Source organism: Anas platyrhynchos, chromosome 26 (genome assembly GCF_047663525.1).
Source record: "Anas platyrhynchos isolate ZD024472 breed Pekin duck chromosome 26, IASCAAS_PekinDuck_T2T, whole genome shotgun sequence".
In the NCBI taxonomy this organism is placed as follows: domain Eukaryota; kingdom Metazoa; phylum Chordata; class Aves; order Anseriformes; family Anatidae; genus Anas; species Anas platyrhynchos.
The window spans coordinates 1,928,767-1,954,258 of NC_092612.1; the positions used below are offsets into that span (position 1 = coordinate 1,928,767).

Here is a 25,492-nt window from a genome sequence, read left to right on the forward strand (position 1 = left end):
GCCCACCAGGGCAACATCCAGGGCTCGAAGCAGCACCAGTGACACCGGGAAGGGGCCCAAAGGGAGCCGGGGCAGTGCTGGAGCATTGCCGCCTCCTTCGCCCACGCTGGTGATGGCCGGGGCGCCATCCCTTACCCCATCGCAGCCCCGGCGGTGCCCCCCGGGATGCTTTCTGCCCATTAATCATCGTTTTATGTCGGCAGCACCTTTGTGTTCACAGGAAGCCGTTGGCTGGGCAGAAAGGGGAAGGAAGGCATTGCAAATTCGGCTGCGAGGAGCCGCGGTGGAGGGCTTGGAGGGGCAGAGGGGATGGAGGCGAGCGGAGCCGGCTGGAGGTGGCTCTGTGTGGCCGTGCTCGGTGCTGGGGCTGGTGAGTGGGGCTGGGGGGGCAACACGGGGCCTTGGGGTGTCCCCACCTGCAGGGCTGGGAGGGAAGAAAGAAGAAAAGGAAGAGGAAGAGGGGGCGGCGTGAAGGCAAGGCCGCGATGGCTGCATTAGGGCAGGGTGCTGGCCCTGATATTTTATGGGGAGCACGGCTCTGGCCTCCTGCTTTATGGCTTGGCTTGCGCACAGGGGGAGGCTTTGGGCACCCCGAGCTCGCCCAGCACCCAGGGCCCCTTGCCTGGCCCTGGCACCAGTTGGGTGTCCCCGAGCCGTGGCCCCGTTGTGCCACCATGGCACAGCCATGGCACCGCTGGAGAGCTGCTCAGCCTCCTGCCGTGGTGCAGGATCCCGGTGGGGCTCGTGCAGCCCCGATGCCACGTGCTGCTTGGTGTGAGGTTTCAATGTCTGACCTCGAGTTCCTAATATTTGGATGTGTGAATATTTGGGGTTGGTGTCGCTGGGGCTGCTCAGCCCTAGTGTGAATTAATGAGCCTTGCGCCCAGCACTCACCCTCAAAGGAGAGGAGCTGTGGGACCAGGACGTCATCCAGCACGATGACAACCCAGAGGCTACGGGAGACCCCACAGCGGACACCAGGGACGTGGATGGGATGAAGACGTGGCCTGTGGCCTCTCCGACCCCCACTTCAACCAGGGACCCCCCCAACATCACCGCGCCGACGCAAGCAGGCAGCCTGGGGAACCAAACCCGTGAGTGCCATGGGGCAAGGACGAGATGTGGCTCGGGGATGTGCCACCAAATGCCACCACCCTGGAGGGTCCCCAGTGCCCCTGACCCCCTTTTGCTGGCAGCAAGCCCCCATCTCTGGTCTCTCCCCATAGGAAATGGGTCGGGAGTTCCCGTCAAGTACTGGTCCCCTGTCATCTTTGTGCTCCTTGCTCTGCTCGTGCTCTTCTTCACCTACCGGAGGACCAAGGGCGAAGGTGAGCTCCTCGCCGGGGCACCCGTGGTTGGGGCAGCCCCGCGATGGGTTCAGCAGCAAAGGGTGGTGGCAAACCCTGCCAGCCTCAAAGCACCACGAAAAGCAGCAAAATGCCACCCATGCTGGCATGGCTTGATGAGGGTTCGTGCTGGATGAGGCTTCTGTTTAATTTTGCACCTTTTGGGCTCCCCTGTGCCACAAAGCTTCGGCCTCTCCCCGTTTTGACACAAACCCGAGCTCGTGGCCTCGCCAAGCAAAACCCAAACCTGCCCACTCCTCATCCCAGCGGGAATTCGCTGTTTGTTGTTGTTTTATTAATGGCTTTTCACCCTCTCTAATGTCATGCGTGTGTCTGCCCTGCCCTGCAGGGACGCGGGAGCCAACCACCTCCATCAGCGACTTCTCAGGTGAGCCGCGAGCGGGTTCCTCGTTAGGGCAACGCTCGTTAGCGCAGCCTCTGCCCGCTCCTAGTGCCTTGACTCGGCCCCGTGTGTTGCGTTTCAGATGCGCTTGTCCAAGAGCACGACACCGCCCTCATCATCCCCGCTGCCCAGGTGAGCCGGGCACGTGGGGGCTGCTCCAGCACTTCCCCCCCTCCCCAGCCCGTGCCTCAGTTTCCCCACCTGCCGCAGTCGTGGTGAGGACGCCCGGCACCTCCTTGTGCTGCTGCTCCTCTCTTGCAGGAGGACAGGAAAGGGGCAGAGAACCCCCACGCCCAGGAGCTGACCGAGACCACCTTCTGCCAGCCGGACCCCCCCCCAGGACAGCCGCTGCCTTCCCAGGTATTCCCCCCCCCCTCCTGGCAGCTGCCAGCCCAGGGCACAATTCTGGGCACGGTGTGCACCCAAAACACTGTGTGGGGAGGTTTTTAGGATGCTCCTGATGTGCCCTGGACACCCAGGGAGGGTTTGGGACCCCCAGGGAGGGTTTGTGCCCCCCTCAGCTCCTCCTTTTGCCTCTCCCTGACCTCAGCAGCCCGCTGTCCCTGCGGCCACCGGCGATCCCTGCAGCTCCGGGGAGCCTGGTGCCGACTGAGGGCCGGCCGGGGGAGCCAGCGGCTTTTGGACAAGCTGATGGAGCACGAGGCCATCCCAGGAGGACAAATTCTAACCAGACACCCAGCGGGGGGACACGTGGATGCTGGGGGATGTGAACACCATGCACCACCTTGCTCCGAGGGATGCTCCGGCACATCGCCAAAACCCAGCGGAATGGGGACCCGCTTGGGACAGGGCTGGGCGCATTGTTCACGGCCCCCAAGGACAGGGCTTGTGGGGGGGGCACGGCCGAGCCAATAAAGCCGGGTTTCACCCCAGAAATCCTGGATTTTCTGCACCCCACGCAGCCGAGCTGTCAGTTTTTCCTGGCCCTAGGAAGGAGCGGAGGCGGCCGCGGGCCCACGCAGAGGGAAAAAGCGGGGGCTGCGGGGGCAGGAGGTTTTTTTGGCTGATTAATTAGTCACAGGAAAGGGGAAGGGGGGGGGGGGAAACCACGCAGCTACCGTGCCGGCAGCTCATTTGCTGAGCGTTTGAAGTCATCACGGGGCAAAGGCGGGGTGAGAGAAAAGGGAAGGTGGCGAGGGCTGGAAATAACCATGGGGGCACCCTGGGGGTGGCAGCCCGGGAAGGGCAAAGAAGCCAAAAAATCCATCGCAGGGAAGCGAGCAGCTCCCGATGCGTGCAGCTGGATGGATGCTGTCCCCACGGCTGGTGACACCGAGACATCCCTGGGTTAAGCTGGTCCCTGCCTTGGCGTCTCCTTTTCCTGCTCCCCCCGGTGCCAGCGCACAGCCCCACGTAAGGTGCAGGGAGGGAGGTGGGCAGGTGATGCTCGGGGAGGCTGATAGTGGGGGAAAAAAGGTGCTAAAGCCAAAGGAAACGCTGACGCCCGGTGCTGGTGAATCAGCGGGGGGCCAGGGGGGGTGTTTTGGGGGCGCAGGTGCTGGCACATCCGCTGCCTCTGTGCTCAGGGTGCGCATCCTGTAAGGGGGGCGAGGTGGGGGCTGCGCCCCGAAGGGTTTGGGAGTTTCTCCTGTTGCACCCCAGGGCCTTCGTCGTGCAAACCCCGAATCCCTGTCCCCATTAGCTCCAAATCCTGGGCCCCATAAACCCCAGGCACGTGGCTCTATGAACCCCAAACCTGTGTCCCCCCAAAACCCTAAGCCTGTGACTCCATAAACCCCAAACTGCTGGCCAAGTAAACCCCAAATCCTTTTATCCACAATCCCCAAATCTTTGGTCCCATAAATCCCCTGTCCTTAGCCCCATAAAACCCAAACCCTTGGCTCCAGAAACCCCAAAACGAGGGCTCCATAACCCCCCAAATCTTTCCTCTGTTAACCCCAAACCAAAGGTTCCATAACCCCCCAGATCTTTCCTCAAACCCTTGGCTCCAGAAAACCCCAAACCCTTGGCTCCATAAAACCCCTAAAACCCCAAACCCTTGGCTCCGTTAACCCCAAACCTTGGCCCCCCAAGCCCCAAACCTTCACCCCAAGAGCCCTGAGCACCCTCCTAGGGCAGGGACCAGTTTCCCCGAGCGCTCTCTGGAGGTCGCCTCCTGCTGCTGCAGGGCACGGATCCGGATCCGGCCCTGACCCCACACCGAGCAGGGTTTGGAGTGGGTGCTGCAAAGCGCCGGGGGGGGTCATGGGGGGGAAGATAAAGCCAAAAAAAAAAAAAAATGTCCAACGGGTTTATTTTATTAAAAAAAAAAAAAAAAATTAGATCCTCTATGAAAAAAAAAAAAAAGACAAAAAACCAACTTCCTAACACTGCCATAATGCTTCGATCCACTGCAAACTGTAAAAACAAGCTTTTTATATATTAAAAAACAATTTTACATTTTACAATTTTCTACACGCATGCACAAGGGCTCGGCTCTGCGGAAACAAAAAAAAAAAAAAAAAAAAAAAAAAAAGAACGAAAAAAGGTGAATTCTTCTTAAACTCCAAGTGGAAAATCCCCCTCCCACCCCCCCCCAAGGCCTACAACATCCACTCTCACTCACTGAAGTCTTTTTGCAGTAAAACACCCCCAAACCGGGCTCCCGGCGGCACCAGCCCCCCCCGAGGGGCTCCGGCACCCGGGGGGGCTCCGGCGCGGCGGTGCTGGTGTAAACGGGACTGGAAGCTGGCACGGGACGGACGCTGGCACGGCGGGGACCTGGCGGGGCCATAAAAACACAGAAACTCCAGAAAAATGGAGATTTCCTAGGAATTCGGAAAGGTGGCGCCCCCCACCCCACCGCCGCTGCGTCCCCCCACAAGCTTGTGCTGGGCGAGCCCTTGAAATCCACTGGGGAGCCTCTCTCTGGTACTGGTATTTACTGGGGAAGCCCCCAGCCCCCCTGGGGTGCGTCACAGCGAGGGAATTTGGCAGGTCTCGCCGCCGAGCGACCCCAAATGGCTCGGGGTGCCGCGGTCACCCCCCGTGAGCCTCCCCCAGCACAAAAGCCAGATGAAAAAAATAAAATAAAATAAAAACAACAGGAAAAAAAAAAAAAAAAAAACCATGAGGTATTTGCAACCTTAACAAAACCAAGGGAAGGCAAAAGCTTCTGTGGGCACGGGGGCCCTGCGGGCGCTCGGTGCCCCACGGCGATGGCACCGTGGGTCTGAGCGCTGCGGGGTCCCCTCGCTCAGCCCCCCCCGGGGGCCACCACGTCCCCATCTCCACCGCAGGACGCAGATTTTGGACCTTGGTGACCCAAGACCCCTTTGCAAAGAAGCCACCCAGGGCCAGCAGCGGAGCCCGAGGGGAGCTTAGGGTCGTTCTGCAGCAAACCAAAGGGTGCTGTGCCCCCCCCAAATCCTGCAACCCCTCGCCCTCACCGGCCAGCCCGGTGCCACGGATGAGGCTGGGATGATTTTTGCCCCATTCCAGCACAATTTGGGCTCTTGCCACGCTGCAGGAACGGTGCAAAGCCCCCCCGTGCTCGGAGCTGGCAGGGTGGGTTGCAGGGACGCTGATCTCCTCGGGGGCACACGCACCGCCGCCGAAAAGCCGCTTTTTGCCTTAAAACCCCAACTTTCTCTTGCTTTTGTTAAGAGGCGAGCGTGGAAAACGGTGGGGAGGCGAGGACCTGCCCGCGGCAGCGTCGCCGCTTCGGGTCCTTCCCCGGCGGCCGGGGAGGGGTTCATAGCAGCCACAGATCGCAGAGGTGTTTGCAAAATACTCCAAAAGTCTCGATTTTTTAAAAACCAGCCCCGGACGCCGGGCGGTGCTTTAAGGCCAGAGGCAGGACAGTCGCCAGGTAGAAAACGGGAAAGCGCGGGGAGGGCGGGGGGGGGTCCGCCAGACCCGGCCGCGCTGCAAAGACGCTGGTGAAGGAAATTCAACGGATGAGGGTTAGCCCTTGAGTTATGGCACCGAGGGACGCCGTCGCCTTCCCGGCTGCGCCACCGTCCTGCGCTGGATGCGCCTCCTGGGGGATTGCTACAAGGACCTGGGTTTCGGGGAGCGCGGGGACGAGGAGGAAGGGGCTCGGCTCGCCCGACGGGGACCCGAGCCGGAGGGCGAGCGGTGGCCACAGGTTGGTGGCGGGGCCAGGCGCGGGCACTGCTTCCAGGTGCCTGCCGCAGTCCTGCCCTCCGGCCACGGCCTCGCTGAGCCTCGGCAGAGGTGGGGAGGACGAGGCGGGGTGGCCCCCCCGGCCCCTCTCCACCCCTCGTCAGCTCACACGGAGGTCTCCGACTGCAGCCTCATGACGAACTTGTGCGACTTGGGGTCCACGAACTCCTCCGAGAGCTTGAAGAACGGGATCTTCTTGGTGCTCACCACCAGGCTGAAGTCCTGGCGCTTCAGCACGAAGACCACCCCGTCCTTCAGGCCGTTCGTCACCGGCTCCTCGCTGACCAGCGTCCACTGCTTGGCCAGCCAGCGGTCCTTGTGGTACTGGATGGTGGGCCCGGCGCTCAGGTACCGCTCCAGGAACGCCTGCAGTAAGGAACGGACGTGTGAACGTCTGCTTTTTTTTATTTTTTTTTAATATATATATATTTTTTTTGCAGCTTCAAGCTGCTCGGCAGGTCCTGCAGGAAAAGCATCCCCGCGCGGCAGGTCCAGCAGCTGGGAACCTGCCCCCATCCATCGCCGCCTGGCACGCCCGCCTCTCCGGCTGCGCCGCGCCACAAAAAGCCTCCCCCCCACCCCTCGTCCTGCCGGGGGGTGCTCTCACGCCGTGGGCAAAACCCTCCCCGAGCCAAGGGTGGGGGGACCCCTTGGTGGCTGGGTCCCGTCCCGTTGCGCCCCCGCGCACCTTGGGCGTCATGTCGTGGGTGATGCAGAACTCGAGGTGCTGCAGGATGCTCTCCATGGTGTGGTAGGGCTGCTGCTTGGTGGTGCGCAGGTATTTCTGCATGGCCCGGGCCATGGAGGCGAAAATGGCCTGGGCTGCCTCCCGCGGGTCCATGATCTCCCGCGGGTTCTTCTGGTCCTCCTCCTGCAGCCGCTTGATGTGGGTGAAGGCCTCTTCCACCGCCACCACGAGCCTGCCGGGAGAAAAATCCTTTGGTGCTTCCTCCTCGGAGCTCTTGGAAAGCTTCTGGACGTGGTGCTGAGCCCCCCTGCTCTGGGCGGCCCCGATGGGGCACAGCTTGGACCCGAGGGACCCCACGGTGCCTCCAGCCGCAGCCACTTGGGGTCTCCATGAAGACCACAGCCCACGGGTGCAGCGGGGCAGTCGGTTCTGAGGTCCCCAGGGGCCCTGGGGGTCAAGGGAGCCGCTCGCCACCCCCCTGCCCCACAGCTCCGCCCCGTGCACTGTACCCCAAAAACAATTTTGCGGGGACACCGCCCAGCACCCTGCGATGTGCTGCTCCAAAAGCAGCTCCAGCTCTTGGAGGTGGCCCCGGGGCTGCTCCCTCCCTCCTGGCACCCCAGGGGGGTCCTGGGATGGTTTTTGGGGGTCCCCAGAGCCCTGTCCCCGCTGACGGCCCCGTACCTGGCGCGGCGTTTCCGCACCCTGCGCTCGTGCTCTGCCTCCTCGTAGTAGTACTCGTTATGGCTGTTGTCGCGCCTGCGGGCAGCCGCGGCAATGACGGCCCGGGACTGCCCCGTGGAGTTATTCGTGCTGTTTTCTGCAGGAAAAGGGGCAAGCTCAGAGCTGGGGGAGCGGGCACCCCGGGTGTCCCGTCCCCCCCCCCCTCCTCACACCTCCCAGCGCTGCCGGCACAGCCCCGTCCCGCGGCCGCGCTCGACTTGCTGCTGCTTGCAGCAGGGCGTTACTGGTGTGGGCTGGGAACCGGCACCCGACTCGCCCGCGCCGGCCGGGACAAACGCACGCAAATCCAGAGGGACCGGCTCGGCGCCCGGAGCCCGGCCCGGGAAGCTGCCTTCGGAGGGGAAAACACCGGGATGGGAGGAGGGAGAACGAGAGGAGAAGCCAAGGGAACGGGGGGGAGCTCACCCTCGCCAAGGGAATAGACTTTAAACCCGGACATTTTCTTGGACAGGACGGATTTTGGCAGGTTGAGGAGGGCAGGATTGTAGACTGGGAAATCGTGGTAATAGTTCTCCAGGATCCAGACGGCCGCTCGCTGGATGCTGCAGGGGCACGGGGGCACAAAAAGCAGGTTAGCATCCATCGGGGGCACGCACACGGCCGGGACAGGACGGGGAGGGGGGAGCACGGGGGTCTCGCTGCGGGCACACGCACGGCTCCTCCGGTGCCGGGATGCAGCGGGACGCAGCGTGTGCACACCCGGGTGCAAATGCAGAAGCACGAATACACACGTACGAATGCAGATGCACACATGGAAACACAAAAATGTGTGTGTGCACATAAACACCTGCATGCAGACACACACGTGTGCAAACACACAAAACACACATGGGAACGCACAAGCACCACGACTGCACCGCGGTCCTGCAAGCACCGGAGCCCGCACCAACACTGGAGCTCACCCAGACCCGCAGGAGTCCCCCCCAACCCATCCCTGTCCCTCTCGCCCCTCTTTTACCTGAGGTGCCCGACGTTGTAGAAGCGGCTGGCCCCGTCGGTGGAGCGCACGGCCTTGAGCGTGAACTGGGGCTGGAGCTGGCGCAGCTCCAGCAGCACCACGGCCAGGTAGTGCACGAAGAGCAGCGCGTCCACCAAGGAGACGGCGTACTGCACGATGCCCTGGTAGTTGCGGTCCCGCGAGTCCAGGATGCGCACGCCGTAGAAGAGCCAGTAGGAGACGACGAGGAGGAAGACGAGCACCATGAGCAACGCCCGGAAGACGAAGACGCGCGGGAAGAAAGCCTTGGGGCGGCGGAAAAAGAGCGCCCAGCTGCCCAGCAGGAGGATGAGGAGTTTGAAGGCCACCGAGATGAAGAGCCCCTCGCAGGGCGTCCCGCAGGGCTCCAGCTCCTCCCGCCACAGCAGCTGGGGCAGGAGCATGAAGGCGAGGGGCGTGAGGAAGGCGAGCAGCGCCAGCGCCCCGGCCAGCGCGACGCCCAGGTGCCGGGAGCAGTCCAGGTGGGCGCTGTCCTCCATGTCCTTGGTGATGCGCGTAATGTCATCGTGCGAGATGCTGTGCTCCGACGTCCCCGTCACCACCGTGGTGGTCTCGCCCCAGTTGTCATCCTGGGGAAGGGGAGAGGGTCACGTGGAGGAGGGCCCTGCCACCCCGAGATCCCAACCCAACCCGGTATCCCCCTCCAGCCCCCAAACCTCCAAGCCCGGCGTGCTGACCGGTGCCATCACCCCCATTTAGCAGCCGGGGATTGGTTGGGGGGGGGACGGCGAATCGGCCGGGACCCTCCAGGAAATCCCCGTCGGAGGCTCTGCGCCGCGCTCCACCTCTCCGCCCCGCCGCGCACGACGCGGGCGAGAGCGGCTTTGCAAGTGGAAGGCATCCTGTTTCCAGGCAAATCCCCTCATTAGCGGGGCCAGAGCCAACATGCCCGGCCGCCGTCCCAACACACCCTCGCTGCCGCCTCCTCCGCGCCGGCTGCCGCTGCCTGCTCCAGCGCCGGGGCAGGGCGAGATCGACGGTGATCGGGGCTCGTGGCCGCGTGCTGGCTCGCCAGCAGCCCCTTTTTGGGTACGCATCTCTGCCAGGGGGACGGGGCAGTTTCTTAAAGCTTAGTCTGCTTTTTTTTTTGTTTTTTTTTTTTGGCTTTTTTTTGCTGTTTTTTGTTTGTTTTCTGTTTTCAGACGTATTCCCTGCTTGCAAAACCTCTCCATGCAACCTCCAGCTTCACCAGCACAATCCCAGGCAGGCACCAGACCCCAGCAGCTCCCCAGCAGCCAGCGCAGCCCATCCCATACAAAAACAGGACCGGGAGCAGACACAATCCCAGAGTGTGGCCAACCTGGCCCCGTTTGTTTCTTTTTTTCACCAAAGCCACGCAGGTGTGGAAGTGAGACGTCCCTTTTTGATCCCTTCCCAGTTAAAACATGGTTTCAGCAAAGGGAGGCGGCGGAGCCCCTCCGCACCCAGGGCCTGTCCGTCCGTCCATCCGTCCGTCCTTGTGTCCTGCTCTGCAGCACCTCGGCGTTCCTGAAGCCGGGGGTTTCCTTCTATGTGACGAAGCTGGGATTTTTCCTCCCAGAATTTCTGCAGGCTGGCGACTTCATCCCAAACCGGAGCAGCGAAATAACCCCCAAGCTGGGGGCTTGCTGGAGGCAGGGGGAGCGGAGAGGTGCTGGCCGCCCCCGCAGGACGGGTCCGTATTTCCAGGCTGTCTTTCAAGTGCTTTGCTTGGACACTGCAGGAGCGTGCGGGCGGCCTCGAGCGGCTCAGGCAGCACCGGCGGCACCGGCTCCGTACTGGGGGAAGATGAAAGAGCTGGAGGTGCCCGTGTAGGTGGCTGGGAGATGATTAAAGCCAGGGTCTGTGCTCTGCGGTGGCTGGAGGAGCTGGTGCCCAGCCCGGTCCCCATCGTCGCTGCAGTGCCCTGTCCAGAGCAGCTCTCATCCCAGAGGGGGATTTTGCTGAAATTTGGGCTCCAGGAACCCTCCTGGGGGCTGCAGGTCCCGCACCAGCAGCAGGGAGCTCGACCGGCTGCACAAACCCGCTCATCCGTTTGATCCTCCCAGGGACGGGGCTGGGGTTATTAAACCTTGGCAGGGCCGAGCTGGCGTCGCCCCGCAGGCGCTGAGCAAGGAGCAGGAGCGGATCCGGAGGGAGCAGATCCCGAGGGAGCCGATCCCAAAGGCGGTTTCCACCCTGGGCAGCGGGCAGGGAGCTGCGGGCACCCCGCGCCCACCCCAGCTGCATGCCCACACCACGACAGCCCCGTCCCCTTCCCCGTCCTCTTTCGTCTGGCCCCCCCGCCCTCGCCGCGGGCACACGGAGGCAGCGCCCGGAGGTGCTGTCAGCCTGCCCAGGGCCAGCCCGACCGGCTCCACTGCTCCCCGGGGGCGGGCAAGGCACGCCGGGACCCCCCCGCAGCTCCCACCCTCGGCAGCACCCTCCGGGGCTCTTGGAGTCGTCCCCTTCCCCAATTCCCAGCCCCGATGTGGGCTGGGTCCGCGCCACCGAGGTTGGCTCTGATTTGGGGCTGCTCTACATGCAGGGCCAGCTCCTGCCCCTTTCCGGAGCAGGGATGGAGGCGATGTAAAGCCCAGCAGGCCCCACGGCAGCCCCCTGCCCATCCTCACCCTCTCGTCCCCCCTCGTCGACTCGTTGTCCAGCAAGGGCTCGCCCGGCGCTTGGATGGTCACCGACTTGTCCCCGCGGCTCCCGTCCCGGCTCTTGGAGCGGTGCCGGTCCCGCCGGTCCCTGGAGAGGGGCAGAGAGGGGAGCAGGGTGGGTGCGCGCCCACGCTGGGGACAGGGGACCCCCGGGGACACGCCAGCCCCTCTCACCTGTGCTTGCGGGAGCTGCGGGAGTGCCCGGATTTGTAGGAGTAGCCCGAGTACTGCGACTCATTGTCCATGGTGTCGGCGCGCCGGGGCTTGTGCCGCTCCACGCCGAGGGGCTTGGGTCTCCCCGGCCCCGGGATGGCCGCCAAGGCCTCCTTCAAAGGGGGCTTCTTCAGGCCGAGGGGCACCTTCAGGAAGTCGACCGTCACCTTGAGGGACTCTATTTTGAACACTGGGCTGGGCTCGGCTCAGGAGAAATCGGTGCGCCCACCTGCGGAGGGGACGGGGAAGGGTCGGTGGCACCGCCGCGGCCCCCGGAACCGTGCCCGGGGACCCCAGGATGCCCCCACTGCCACCACCAGGACGTCACCACTGCCCGCCCCGTCCCTGTGGATCCAGGTTTAAAGCGGGGACAGGACTTCAGAGGGGAAAGGATGAAGGAATTTGGGTCATTTTGGGACATTTTCTATTTTAAACCCCAGCTGGGTGCAGGGCCACCACCTCTCCCTTTATTAGCGCTCAGCTTCTAACTGCGCTGTTTCGGGTGATTTACCCTTTTAATGAACATCACCATCGTTATTTTAATTGCCAGGAGAGTGCCTGGGGTGGGGGCCAAACTTAAAACCCAAAAACAACAACAAAACAAAAAAAAAGAATGAATAACTTGGCGCAGGCAACCTTGCAGGCCCGGCTCGCAGTCTGGGGCTCTGCCCGAACAAGTCTCCCGGCACGGATTCGGCATCTCACACCCGGATCAATGCGGGCCCCGCAGCCCCCGTGGGCACAGCAGGGCCGGGGGGGGCTCCAGGCCGGGGGGGCAGCTTCGAGGATGGGGTCAGGAGCCCCAGGATGAGCCCCCAGCCCGGTGCAGCAGCGCCCGACATCTCCCTGCGCGCCGCTGCTGCGTAAATCCGCCCGGACGCGCGCCTTACGCCCACCTCCGCTTGCTTATAGGGCCGTGTCTCTGCTGGATTGGGAGAATGATGTGGGATTTATGGCTGAGTTATACCCTCAGCCCATCGGCAGCGCGGGAGCTGCTCGCAGCCCCCCTGGAGCATTCCCACCAGGAAGGAACCCTGATGGCAGCCACCACGGTGTCCCCCCAACGGGTGACACCTCTGCGGGGCCATCCCAAACCCCACTGAGGGGCTCGCAGCCCCCTGTCAGCACCCAGATGATGTCTGGAGGGTGGGGTTGGGGGGGGTTTAAGGGACCCCCAGCACCCTGAGTGAGCACCCGGCCACCCCGCTGCGTGCCGGGGGGGTGCCGGCGGTGGGGGCCGAGCCGGCTGTGCGCGGGGTGGGCGCGTTCCCAGGGCGATGCCATTTTGCCCAAAGAAAACCCAAATGTCTTCTGGTCTCTTTTCCGAGGCCTCGGGGAGGGGGGGGTCGAGGAGGGGAAAAAGAAGCAAGGCTGGGGGGGGGGGGACACACGGACAGAGGGGGGGGGGACACCCTTTTGTCCCAGATGCTGGATGCTCGCACATTTATCACTATGGAGACAAAAGCCCCCCCACGCCGGTTGTCTAGGAGATGGCAACGGGGCCGGGAGCTCGTCCCGGCGTCCCCAGCGAGCGATGGGGGAAGGGGCAGGGAGAAAGGGACCCCCCCGGCCCCCCTGCCAGCCCCCCCCCCCCTTCCCCTTCTTCTGGGCTTTGTTGGGAGGCCGGCATCGGGTTTCTGGCAGGAACAATGCGAGGGCCGGCGGCTCGGCGCAGGGGGGCCACGGCTGGGCTGTTCCCCCGACCCTATTCATTAGAGCCACGGAGGGGCTCGAGGAGGGGACAGCTCGGTCCCCAAGGATCTCAGGGGACAGCTCGGGGACTCACCGGAGGGGCGCTGGGGCTGGAGCCGGGCGCTGTCCCCCGTGCGTGCGCTCACCGGGGCGCTCGGGGCATCCTCAGCGGGCGGCGGGGACGGCATCCAGCTGGCGGCCGCCGCGGCATGGGGGCCGCTCACGGGTCGGGCGTCCGCGCCGAGGCTCCGAGCTGGGGGGGAAAAAAAAAGGGAAGGGGATGAGCAGAGAAGAATCTCTTGTCCCCAGCAGCGGCCGGGAGGAGCGGTGTCCCCTCCCCTGGGGACGCATCGCCCCCCGGATTGTCACGGCGCAGAGGACCGCGAGCGTCCTGCGCCCCAGCACGTGTCCACCACGAGTTGATGTCCTTGTCCCCATGTCACTGCCCAGCCACCAGCGAGGGATGGGGCTCACTGAGGGTGTCCCCGGTTCCGAGAGCCCCCGCAGAGCCGTGGTGGCATCAGGCAGCTCTGGTGGCATCGCGCTGCAGAACGCCCCAGCAGAGGGAACAGTGCGGCACCCTCGCCCCCTGTGCCCCCGTTGTGCCCCCAGCCCCACTCTCCGGCATCATGCAGCCGGCTGCCACCTCCCTGCTGCCCCTCACCATGACCCTACAGAAGGGACACAGCCCCCTCCAGCATCCCCTCGGGGTCCTGGCCCCATCCAGACTCAGTCTCTCAAAACTCAGCCAAAATCAGGAGGGGATTTCGGCGCATCCCCGCGACCTGAGGGACCGCAGCCCTCCAACGGCCCTGCGGGTTCAGCAATGCCCAAAAACCCCTCACAGGACCACCCCTCAACGAACCAGGACAAAAACCACGCAGGCATTTCTAACGGGAGCGGGCAATTAGCCACGGGAACAGCCCAGGCCCTTCGATCACAAGCAGAGGCTACGGGCTCACTGCGGAGCTCCTCTTCCTCCTGCCCCAAGCAGCGGCTTCCCCAGGGGCGCAGCACCAAGCCCGGCACCCCCAGCACCTCCACGGCCCCCGGGCAGCCCGAGCACCCCGGGGGCTCTTCCAGCTTTCCCTGGTGCCTCGCGATGTCCCTGGAGAAGGCGGAGGCAGCTGCCGTGGTGCCCGGCTCCAAGTACAAAGCAGCGCGGCGTTTCTCACGGCAGCTGGAGGAGCGAGGGGCTTGGCCGCTCCGGCGGGGAAGAAAGGGATTTTTTTTTTTTTTTTTTTTTTATTGTTGGTGGTGTTCAAAAAGAAGAGTTTGCCTGGCAGAGCGAGGAGCCGGTTCGGCAGCACGGGGGCTCAGGTGGAGCTGGAAATGGTTGCCTTGTCTGCGGGAGGAGAAGCGGCTTCGCCTTACCCAGCCTCTGCGAGCCAGCAGAGCAACCGCCGAGGGCTGGGAGCAAAAGCCAGACACAGGCAAATGAGGAGGAAAACTCACATTTTTAATAGTGAGGTGATTAACCATTAGAACAAACTCCCCAGGGGAGGAGAGGATTTGCCATCTCTTGACATCTTCAAGTCCAGACTGGATGGCTTCTCGGGATGCTGCTGAAGCACAGCTCGGGCTTCAAAGCAGAGAGAGCTCGGCTGGGGCTCTGGGGCGCACATCCTGCGGGCGGTCAGAAAGAAGCTGCCGCCATCTCCCCTGCCTTTGAGTCCACAAATCTCCAACCTCAACTATTGCTTGCCTCCAAATTTCCCCCAAAAAGACCCAAGAGCTCCTCCACGAGAAACCTTTCTCGCTTTAAACAGCTCCAGAGAGGCAAACCCACTCCTCTTCCCAGTCAAAACCATGCGCCGGGGCACTGACCTTTGCCTCATCCACTCCATCCCCGAGACCACGAGCTTCCAAGAGCCAAGAGAGGACATTTGCTGGCAGCAGGCAGCTCTTCCCGAGGGACACAGCCTGGCAGCTCCACTCCCCTCATCCCTGCCAAGGAGGATTTGAACCAGCCCGGGGCTGCTTTGCCCTGGGGCAGGTTGGAGGGCACCCACCGAGACCCAGAACCCAAACCCCATGGGGTCACCGGGAGCAGCCCGGCCAGCTCCTGAACTGCTCTGCCTGGTTGCTAAATGCCCGTACGGCCGTGCCTTTACACCACGGGCCGTGCCTTTACACCACTGCACCGTGCTCTTTCCACCACTGGTGCAAAGCATCTGCGAATCCAGATCGATCACCGAGATAGCGGCGCGAGACGATGATGCTCTCATGTGGTTCCAAAAGGGGTGTGGATGCAACCCTCTGCACGCCGACCCGAGCTGGCTTCCCACCGGCGAAGCCGAGCAGGAATAGCGGCAGGGAATACCGGCACGTTGAGGAGAGCATCTTCCTCCCAGAAGAAGGGGAACTGAGTCGGGCGGTGGGTGGCCTTGTGCTGGGCAGCATGGGGAGGACACCGGGGTCCTGGATCCTGGTGCATGGCTCCAACGCTGTTCGTGCTCTCAAGGGGCCCCGAGGGCTGGCAGCACACCTCTGCCTGCCACAGAGATGGGGAAACTGAGGCAAGCCGCAAGCTGGTGTCTGTAAACACTTAAGGACAGGCAGAAAACCTCACGTGAGCCTCAGCTCTGCTGCACACTGTGACTTTTGGGCTGTTGGAGCTGACACCAAGGAGCTTGGTGCAGGGAGCAGCGCAGCGAGCATCCCTCTGTGGAAGAACCAGCAGGGCACAGCCTGTCCAGCCCCGTCACACCTCCAAAACCAGCCCCAGCTCTGCCACAGCCTGGGACCAGAGGCAGCTCCTGGTCCTGGTGCTGGGGTCTGCCAAGCCCAGCGCCCCGCACGTCTGCTCGCTTGGCTGCACAACCACGCCTTGCTGGCTCTGCACAATGGGCACCATCCCCGGCCAGCCACCGCCTCGGTCCCCTGCTGGGCCAGCTGCCACCATCCCGGTGGAGCCCCAAGGCCATCGGGGAAGCCAGAGGTGATGGGGACAGGGAGGGGACGTGGTTGAGTCCTGGAGAAGGCTCCTGGCACCATGGCGCTGGGTGTCCGCGGGTGATGCGCAAGGTGCAGGAAGCTTTGTGGGTGCTGCCTGAAGTCCTCTGCGTGGAAAGGGCAGACGGGCTCCAGCTTTCCCCAGGCAGGAGCTGGGGGACCGGTCGGCGAAGCATCCCCCCTGCTACGGCACAGCCACGTTTAGCCAAGCCTGCCGAGGGGCTGGGGGGAATTCGCCCGGCTCCCTCCATCTGCACGCTCCCTCCAGGAGCTCAAACACAAACCCTCTTCTCCCCGAGCCCTCTGGGCCACATCCAGCCTGGCACCTCCTCGCTGAGTTGCGTCCACGCCGCGTCTCTCCTGCTGCCTCTGGGGAGCCTCGTGCTGGGGAAGAAGCCAGGGGCTGCTCGGCTCCGTCAGATGCTGAAGTCCCCAGAGATGGGCTTGCAGGAGCAGCCCCAACCCTTCTCATGTGCTTTGGAGATGTTTCAGGGAAGCTGGTCCAGTCCCGGCCCCACGAGGCTCTGGAGATGCCACCACCACGCTCCCAAGGAGGAATCTGCAAAACTTCCACGCTGGAAGAGGTCCCCGGTCCGTCGGCACAAGCAGGCGCTTCAGAGGGACGCGCAAAAGGCCCATGGGAAGCCCGAGCAGCTTAATCCCATTCCCCCATGGGGTCCCATTCTGATCTCAAATTGCTCAGCGTCAGCTTGGATGCAGAACGTTTAATATCCCTTCCCAACTGTCAGCTTTAATTACGCTCACGCGGGATTGTTACAATATCCACAGGAACGTCCAGTCCCTCCGAGCGCTCGGGGGATTCCCACTGCGCAGCTCCGGGACAAAGCCCAGCCTCTCCCGGGCACGGGGTCTGCTTTATGGGGCGAAGGCGGTGGTGGCCGTGCCGGGATGCACAGGTAAAAAATAAATGGCTGCGGCAGGTCTGGAACCGGAGGGAGAAAATGTACCAAACCCAGGGGATTTGCATGAGAAGGGCTGGCTGCAAAGAGAAAGCCATTTGCATTGCAAAACGCCGCAGCACCAAGGGAGCCTAACTGCGGCGCCCTGCGCACCCCACGGCCCCTCACCTGCTCCTGCTCTGCCCTCCCGGGCTCAGATCCCCACGCGGGGGGCTCAGCCCTGCACCCACGGCCTCGAAGCATCTCCCTCGGCGGTGCCTCCTGTGGGGTCACAGGCATGGGGTGACAACCCTGTGGCCACCCCAAGGTCCTGGTGCGCAGGAGGACCCGAACGCCGTGGTCCTGGGCTGCTTCGCTGGTGGGCACGGGGGCCGAGCGGGGCTGCAGGGTGCACGGATAGGGTGAGGGCTCTCCCACAGCACGCATGGTTCGGGATGGCACTTTTACCTTAGTGGCCTCTCCGGCAGCCTCACGGGAAGCCCTGTCCCCCAGCGATGTCCTAAAGGACCAGCCCCGACCCGAAGTGACGCTGGCGGGGTAAACAACCCCACTGGTGGATGTTTCCCAGCTCCGCTTAATCCGCTCGAGTGCCTGGCGCTAAATCCTGCAAGGCTGCGGCGGGCAGACGGTGTGATCCGCATCTCGGAGCCCCGAGAAACAGAGCAGAGACCGGGTCTGTCTGGGGCCAGGGACGTTGGCAGCTGGCCCTGTGGGGACTCTGGCACCGTGCCGTCACCCCGTGCCCGCTGGTGAGCCACGACACCGCGGCTCTGACCCCGGGGACAGCCAGGCAAGGACGGCGGTGCCCTCGCCGCACGCTTCTCCCAGGCCCCCTGCCCAGCATCCCGGCCGGACAATAAAGCCATAAAGCATCTGCCAGGCACGCCGGCCCTGGGGAAGCAGCCCTGAAATCTCAAATCAGCTCAGCCCAAAGACCTGGGGCTGCTTCAGCCGTGCCTGAAGCCGGCGAGATGGGCTCCCTGCCTTCCCCCGTGTCCCCTCCGGCCCCATTGTCTGCGATCTGATCCAAACAAGAAACGTTTGATCAGTCAAATGGCTGAAACCAGCCTGGAAGAGCCCACAAACACCAGGCAAACCGTGCCAGAAGCCCCCCTTCTCCGGGTCACCCTTTCCAGCAGGGAATGACCCGGGATGGAGCAGCTTTCCTCCGGCACGGCCAGCACCGGGTCCCTGCTCAGCATCCAAACCTCGGTGCACGCTGCCAGCCATGGGGAAGCGTTCCTGGAGCACACCACATCCCAGGAAAGTTCCTGGGAGCCCCGCTGGGCTGATAACGGGAACCTGCAGCTGCCACCGAGACCCCAAGTCCCTGTAGGAACGATGAGTGCTGTTAAAGGAGCAGTGGGGATGGCAGCCAGCTGCACCCGTCTGTGGGGCTGTGCCGCCCCGTTAGCTCCTTGCACCCTCTGCCCCATGGGATGGGGTTCCTGGGGGCGAGCAGGACGCTCCATCCCCCCACATTATGGTGTGGGGCTCAGCACGGGCAGCCCTGGCTGCTGAATGTCCCCCACTGCCACCAAGAGACCCCCACTTTCCCCCTCTCCTGGCTGCGCCGAGGTGGCCAAATTCCCCAGGAACCCATGGCAGAACCGGGACCAGCAGCACAAAGCACCCCAAGCTGCGGGAAGGGACCCCCTCCGGGCTCTCCAAGGAACCAAATTCACCCCAAATCCTGCGTCTGACGTTCTGGGAAGCACTCAGAGGTCGGGCAGAGCCGTGGTGGGGCCGATGGCTGGATCTGTGCCTCTGCCTCGCTGCGGAGGAGAGCAGAAAGGCCAAAAACCCACCCGTGGCGATGGGCACCCCTGGGTTTACCAACCAAGCTCGGAGCTACCTCTGCCTCCGACGGAGTCATCTGCTAATTAAATCATCCGCTCGGGTCCCGCGCTCGCCCCCAGCACAAAGGCAGCCCCAAATCCCCAGGAGAAGCCCGGAGATCGCATCTGACTCAGGCTGCCTCGGAGCCCAGCTCAGCCCTAGCACGATCCCGAATTGCTGTGATTAAGCAAGAGCCGTCCCCAGAGGCTCCGTGCAGATAATATTTAATTCTCCTCTCTTTTTTTTTTTTTTTTTTTTTTTTAAAACCTCCGCCTCACTTATTACACCGCGGCCCGCGGGCTTTGGTGGCGGGTGGTGGTTGGAGGGGGGGGGGAACAGGCTCTACTCCCTCTCCCAAGGGAAATGAAGCCTCTCGCCCCAGCCGGGGCAGCAGGGCCGGTGTCTGCGCTCGCCGATCGCAGGGAACTCCCAGGCGGCTCAGGGCGCTGCGCCAGGACCAGGACCAAGATAAACCGGCTCAGGATCCGGCCGGGGCTCCGCCGGGAGCAGGTGAGCGTGGCTGGAGGGGGGTGAGCAGCTCAGCACCTTGCTGCCCCCCCCCACCCACCCACCCACCCCCCCAGCCACGCACCCAAGCACCGCAGGGTGGGGAGGGGACAGAGCGAGCTGCAGACCCCTCGCCCACCACCCGGGCACCCTCCTGCACCCCACGCAGGGGTCTCAAGGGAGGGGGGGGGGGGTGCGGGGGTGCCGGCTGCGTTCGCTGCCCACCGAGGGGCTCCGAGCCCCCCCATGCAGCCCCTCGGTGCTGGGGAGCTGGGGGGGGGCATTGGGGGCACGCAGCTGGGTGGGGGGCTCCGGGGCGAAGCCAGCTGGGAGCTGGGGGGCTGCCGCTGCCCACGCCCCCCCCGGGGGCTCCCAGCAGCCGCCCACCCCTTGCCCCCCACTCGCCCCCCGCTCGCCCCCCACTCGCCCAGCGGCGCCTTCCCAAGCCCGGCCGCGGCCCCAGGAAAGTCCCCGGCTTCCCAGGCCCTCGGGCAGGCCCGGCCCTAAGGAAGCTCCCCCCGCCCCGTTTACCCCCCCCCCCCCCCTCCAGCCCGGGACCCCCCCCCCCCAAATCCCCCCCCCACTCACCATTTGTGCACCTTTGTGCGCGCCCCCCCCGCCCGCGCCCAGCGCCACGAAAATCCCGGGGCTGCTGCGGCGGCGGCGGCCGAGGAGGAGGAGGAGGAGGCGGAGGAAGAGGAGGAGGAGGAGGAGGAGGAGGAGGAGGAGGAGGCGGAGGAAGCCCCGGCTCCCAACGGAGCGGCCCCCAAGGCCCCGCCGCTCCCTGGCCCCCCCCCGACCCCCCCCGGCCTCTGTTCCCGGCCCCCCCCCCCCCCCTTCCCATTGTCTCCCATCCGCGCTCCCCGGGCTTGGGGACCCCATTGTCCGCCCCATTGTGTCCCCCCCCCCAGGCACCGCTTGCTGTGGTGATGGGGACAGCGAGGGGGGGGTCCTGGCGTTGCCCCCAAACCCCCCCCCCATCCCCAGCTGGGGGCTCTGTGCCCCTCCGGAGCCCCTCCTGGATTTGGGGTGCAGGAGCTTGGGGAGGGGGTGTGCGTGTCCCCAAGTGTCCCCCCTTTTAGGGTGGGATGAACCCAGGGGAGGTTCAGGTTGGGAATTTGGGGAAATTCCTTCTCAGGACATTGGGACGGGTTGCCCAGGGAGGTGGTGGCATCGCCGTCCCTTGGGGTGGGGGGTTAAGGAGAGGTTGGACGTGGTGCTCATTGGGGACATGGGGCAGTGGGTGATGTTATTTATTGGGGTCTTATTTAGTGGGTAGGGGGACGGCTGGGCCGGATGAGCTTGGAGCTCTTTGCTGACCCTAATAAATTTAGGATTCCCCCGAGGAGAGGTGACCCCGCATGGGCACCGTCCCATTGGGGCCGTGCTCCTGCTCCCACCCCTTAGTGCCAGGCCTGGGCGTTTTGGGGTGAGGACGTGTGGACGAACATCTCCCCCCAACCTCGAACGTGTCCCCCCCCCGTGAAAGCTGGGTCTGTCACCCACCTCCAGCACGGACCCCGAGATGCCTGGGTCTGGCCGTGCCCATCGCAGCCAGGGCATCCCAGCCATGGGTTGTGGTGTTGGGGTGCCAGACCTAAACTGGGGGGGAGCACCTGGGAGCCCCCCAACCCCGCTCCTGGCAGCCCCAGGGATGAGGGGTGCACACGGATGGATGGGGGGGGACACCAAGAGGGAAGAAGGGGGGCAGAGGGAGGGGTAGGGCGGGGTGGCACACACCTGATTTGGGAGAAGGAACCTGGGGGACCCACAGGGATGGAGCCAGGCCCCCTGGGAGCCCCCCCAGTGCTGGGGGGGGGGGGGGGCACAGCAGGGACAAAGCCGAGCCCTACAGGAGCCCCAGTGCCGGGAGCGGGGGTCCCCAGTGGGGTAACTGGGGACAAGCATTCAGGAGCAGCCCCCCCAAATTCTCCCACCGCCTCTTTGCACCCCAGGGTGCTGGGGGGGGGTAAGGGGGGGGGCACCCCCTCCCCATGGACAACAGAGGACCCCCACGCGGTGCCCCCTCCGCTCCCCATCCCGTGGCCGAACTCTACTCCCCAACCCCCCCCCAAAATCCCCTAGGCCTGGGGGGGGTGGGGGGGGGGGGCCACCCCCATAGCGGGTACCGGGGCTGGGCTGGGAGGGGGGGGGGGGCGCAGTGGGCGGAACAGCGCCGGGCGCTTTTCTCATCAATGAGCGGGGGTGGGAAAAAAACAGGCCCCGCCCCCTCCGGGCTGACCAATGGCGTGCCGAGCTCCCCTCCCGCCGCCTCCCCATTGGTGGGATTTAAATGGCTTGTTTGCGGGGGGGGGGGGGCTCGGGGATTTGGGAGGCTGCGGAGCCTCCACCCGGTGCGGCTTCGTACCCCAGGATTTCCCCCCCCAGCATCACCCCCCAGCCCCACAGGGTCCCCCTCAAACATCCTCCCCAAGATCCCCCCGACCCCCCAGCCCCACCCCCCCAGCCCCACAGGGTCCCCCCTCAAACATCCTCCCCAAGATCCCCCCGACCCCCCAGGGACCCCCCAGGATCCCCCCCAGCATCACCCCCCCAGCCCCACAGGGTCCCCCCCCAGCATCCTCCCCAAGGTCCCCCCGACCCCCCCAGCATCACCCCCCAGCATCACCCCCCAGCATCACCCCCCCAGCCCCACAGGGTCCCCCCCAGCATCCTCCCCAAGATCCCCCCGACCCCCCAGCGTCCCCCCCAGCCCCACCCCCCCAGCCCCACAGGGTGCCCCCGAGCATCCTCCCCAAGATCCCCCCGACCCCCCAGGGACCCCCCAGGGTCCCCCCCAGCATCACCCCCCCAGCCCCACAGGGTGCTCCCCAAGATCCCCCCGACCCCCCCCAGGGCCCCCCCCAGCCTCCTCAGGTAGAGGCACAGCCCCACAGCCTCCCCACTGCTTTCGGAGGCTTGAGGCTTCCCCTAGCCGGCCGTGGGGCAAAGGAGACCCACAAGGCTGTGGGGTTGAGCTGGGGGCACCTCGGGGACCCCCCCACCCTCCCTCACCCAGGCCCTCCCGGCTCCTTTCCTCCTTTCTGGCTCTGGTGGAGGCCGAGCAGGGCCTGATCCTGCGGGAGCCCAGCCTCAACCGTGGCCCCTGGGGCTGCTCCGGGTCGCTCTCGGCCTCCACCTGCAAAGAGGTGCTCCCCTGGCTCCAGGCCCGGAGCTAGGGGGGGGATCACTGCCCCCCCCCCCCTATTTTCATGCAGTGAAACAGGCCCCGCGAGCCCCTGAGGCTGGCCTCAAGGTGCAGCCCTGGGGGGGTGCAGGAACCCCGCCTGGGTTTGGGCCCTCGCGGCCCCGCAGGGCTTTGGGGATCGCTGCTGGGTGGGGGCCCCTCTGCTCCCCCCCCCCTTCCCCCTGCAGCCAGCTGCCCCGGGCTGTCCTCTCGCTCCAGCTCCGGCTCCGGGAGTGATTAATGGGCCCTGGGAGCTCATTCCTGGCCAGCTGGGGCTGCCGGAGCCTCCCCGCCATCTGGGAAGGGCCGCATTGTTCCACCTTGTGATTTACAGGGACGGTCCCCTCCCTCCCTCCGCACCCTGCTCAGGGCAGCAGGCAAAAAGCCTCAGCCTGCAAAGCTGCCCAGCACCGGGGCTCAGCATAATGGGGGTGCCAGGCACCGTGCACCCACCTCCTAGGGATAAAAGCGTCCCCAGCACCAGCTCCGTGTTGCCTTGACCCCAAAATCCTCTTGCATGGGACCCTCGCTGCCCCTTCCAGCCCCGGCAGGTCCGACCCCGAGGCATTCCCTGGGAGTCACGGCTGGGTTTGTTGCTCCACCACCGAGTCGGGCGAAGGCTCCAGCCAGATAGCTCAGGAGATTAGGAGTCCTAGAAAGCAGCAGCCCTGCCCCGGGCGGGATCAGCAGCGTCTGCACCCTCCCTGCAGATGTTTGTCTGCGAGCCCTCGGGCGGCAGAGACCCGGCCACCCTCCTGCCCCTGCCCCACATGCTGTGACCCTGCTGGGGGGGGGACAGCAGGTCCCAAACAGCACCAGCCGTGTGCCCTCCTGCCCGCTTATTGCCTTGCTGCTGCTTTTCTCAGCTGGGATATTGTCGAGGCAGCCCGCTGCCGTGTCTGGAAGCAGGGGATCTGCTCCCTGGCTCTTAGGGCATCGGCCCTTTAGGGTCTGGGCTCACCGTTCCCAGCAGCTGGGGTACCCCTGTGCCCTAAACAAGCATCGACAGCAGCATTTTGAACACTGAAGGTGCTTTGGGGAGGTCTCACCTGAGCGCATTGGGGCTGTTTCCCCTTGTCCCTTGCACCTGCTCTGCCTGGGGATGAAGCTGCTGCAGGGCGCTGGGGTCCCCAGCCTGACGTCAGTGTAGAGGACCCCGTTCTGGGGACCCAGCAGATGGCACTGCCGCCTCATCCAGGCGAGCTGGGGACACAGCTGCTGCCCGTGGTGACATCCCTGGGGACACAGCCTCCTGGCCACCCGCTCCAGGGCACGCCTGGCCCTGCTGCTGCTGCTGAGACAAGCGGGGTCCTTCCCCCTCCCCAAAGCGGGGTGTCCCGTCCTGCCCCCTGCTCCTTCTGGGGGAGGAAGAGCAGCAGGAAAGGAGGCGACCTCCTCATCCTCATGCTCGATGCTTCGTGCATGCCCACTCATCGGTGTGTTTGTGACTCTTTTCCATTTTTTTTTTTTTTTCAAGTGCTGTGTGAAGCCTTCCTTGGGCACGCACCCGTGTGCGCACCGGGACCAGCGTCACTGCAGTGGATGGAGAGATGGAGATGTGCACGGGGACAGGGGGGATGGCTGCGGGAGCTGGGAAGCATCTAGGGGAGTGCTCGGGGAGGCAGAGGGGAAGCAGAGCTGCCCGTTACCTTGCGAGCACAAAGAGCAGGCGAGGGACCCAATCTGTTGGAGATGACAGCGAGGCCAGGACCAGCGCCTGAATTAGCATGAAGTGTTGCCATTGTGCGAGGCACAATGAGGACCATATGTCAGGGCCGGGGCTGGCAGCCGGGGACAGCAGAGGTTTGGGAGCCGCGGTGGGGCTCGAGCTTCCCTAACCCGATTCCCACCTCCGGGCTGGATGGGGTGGGATGGAGACATCCCCGGTGAGACCTGGAGGAGCTGGGGGCTCCAGTTCTCCATCAGCTGCTCCTGCACCTCCCCACCTCCTCCTGCTGCCGGTGCGGGGGCTCTGCAGCCTCCCCGCGTCCTTCCCCCGCTCCCTCCCCATCTTTATTATTTCCCCTTTGACGCATCTCCGCTGAGCCGAGCTGCAGCCGAGGCCAATTGATTATATGAAGAAATTTGGAGCAAGTCGGTGAACAGCTGCAACCTGCCCCCGGGGATGCGCGGGATCGGCGCAGACAAAGGAGAGGAGCCGCAAACTTGCTTCCCCGCACGGCGCGGGGTGGGCCGAGGAAGCGGGGAGAGCACCGGGGGCTCACAGGGACAAGGGGGACCAGGGACAAGGGTGGGGAAGGGGGCCGAGGGGGCTCTGCTGGGCAAAGGGGCATGGGCAAGTGATGGGTGACTTTGGAGCCGGGGCTGTGCTGATTTCCCAGGGTGAAGGTGGATTTATTGGGTGGGTGTCTTTGGAGATGCTGATGCCTGGACTGGGTGTCCTCATCCCTCTGCTGTCACCAGAGGGACGGCACCGCTCGGGGGCTACTTTTCCTGGCTAAAACAGTGGCTGCAGTGCCCAGGATGGGCTCGGGTAACTCTAAGGACTAGAAAGAAGCATCCCAGCCTGGCTGAAGCAGCGATCCGGACGAGGACGTTCAGCATAAGCCCTGTGGCTTTGTTCCTTCCCCATTTCCAGGAGGAACATCACCGGGGTGCCCATTCCCTGTCCGGATTCGTTGCTTCACCCCACCCTGCAAGCACCCGTGTGCTCGCTGCCTGCAGAGCTGGGGAAAAGCCCAGGACCAGTTATGAGCCCCAGCCCAGCCAGGAGGATGCTTCCTGGTCCTGTGGTCTCACTGCCACCACCTCCGGCCACAGGCATGGGGAATCCCACGGCTGCCGGGAGGAGATGGTCAAAAGCAAGGTTAAAAGGAAAGAAAAAAGGGAAGCCGGGCACTCCGAGTTCAAGATCTCTCTTTTGCTGTTGGTTTAATTCATTTCCCCCCTCCCCGACTTCCTCGTGAACTCATAAATAATAAATCCTTGCACAGTCTGAACAGCCAAGACAAACACACGCTGGGGCACACCGTGTACAAGGGTGGGTCGCTTTGTTTTCTGCCATGGTCATTGTTTGCTTGCTTGCTTTCTAGGGTTCCTTTCCAAAAAGTGCACAACACAGCAAATAAATAATAACATTTATCAATAAATTAATTCAATAAATATCCTCGTGGCACAGGGACGTGGTCTGTGAGTGGAGGGGAAGGGTGGGCTGCCCTGCTCTGCTTTGCTCTGCCGCTGAGCGCCGTGGTGATGGGGCCCTGCTCC

At 64.2% G+C, this 25,492-nt stretch overlaps 2 protein-coding genes and 1 long non-coding RNA gene across 6 annotated transcripts; 2 read left to right on the plus strand and 1 right to left on the minus strand.

Moving 5' to 3' along the window:
• Positions 1-218: 218 nt before the first annotated feature.
• Positions 219-2,657, plus strand: LOC119713784 (uncharacterized). Of its 2 annotated transcripts, none has more exons than XM_038167821.2 (7): positions 219-370; positions 888-1,094; positions 1,227-1,328; positions 1,696-1,734; positions 1,832-1,881; positions 2,011-2,109; positions 2,303-2,657. In XM_038167821.2, the coding sequence occupies exons 1-7, from the start codon at positions 310-312 to the stop codon at positions 2,360-2,362; spliced, it is 618 nt and encodes a 205-aa protein (XP_038023749.2). In that variant the 5' UTR covers positions 219-309; the 3' UTR covers positions 2,363-2,657. The 2 variants fall into 2 exon arrangements, with proteins under 2 accessions (XP_038023749.2, XP_038023748.2); XM_038167820.2 differs by having other exon boundaries at positions 2,300-2,656.
• A 1,350-nt stretch (positions 2,658-4,007) lies between these two features.
• On the minus strand, positions 4,008-19,799 carry VANGL2 (VANGL planar cell polarity protein 2). 3 transcript variants are annotated; one of them, XM_038167814.2, is made up of 9 exons: positions 19,666-19,799; positions 12,951-13,109; positions 11,126-11,393; positions 10,919-11,039; positions 8,289-8,896; positions 7,736-7,872; positions 7,271-7,406; positions 6,587-6,818; positions 4,008-6,264 (listed from the first exon to the last, which is right to left on the minus strand). In XM_038167814.2, the coding sequence occupies exons 3-9, from the start codon at positions 11,194-11,196 to the stop codon at positions 6,004-6,006; spliced, it is 1,566 nt and encodes a 521-aa protein (XP_038023742.1). In that variant the 5' UTR covers positions 11,197-11,393; positions 12,951-13,109; positions 19,666-19,799; the 3' UTR covers positions 4,008-6,003. The 3 variants fall into 3 exon arrangements, with proteins under 3 accessions (XP_038023742.1, XP_071883918.1, XP_071883917.1); XM_072027817.1 differs by lacking the exons at positions 10,919-11,039; positions 11,126-11,393; positions 12,951-13,109; positions 19,666-19,799 and adding an exon at positions 9,005-9,477; XM_072027816.1 differs by lacking the exons at positions 10,919-11,039; positions 11,126-11,393; positions 12,951-13,109; positions 19,666-19,799 and adding an exon at positions 8,984-9,477.
• On the plus strand, positions 18,860-25,076 carry LOC139999446 (uncharacterized). The gene is made up of 2 exons (XR_011804965.1): positions 18,860-19,080; positions 23,742-25,076. It is a non-coding gene; the product is annotated as an uncharacterized lncRNA (long non-coding RNA).
• Positions 25,077-25,492: the final 416 nt, after the last annotated feature.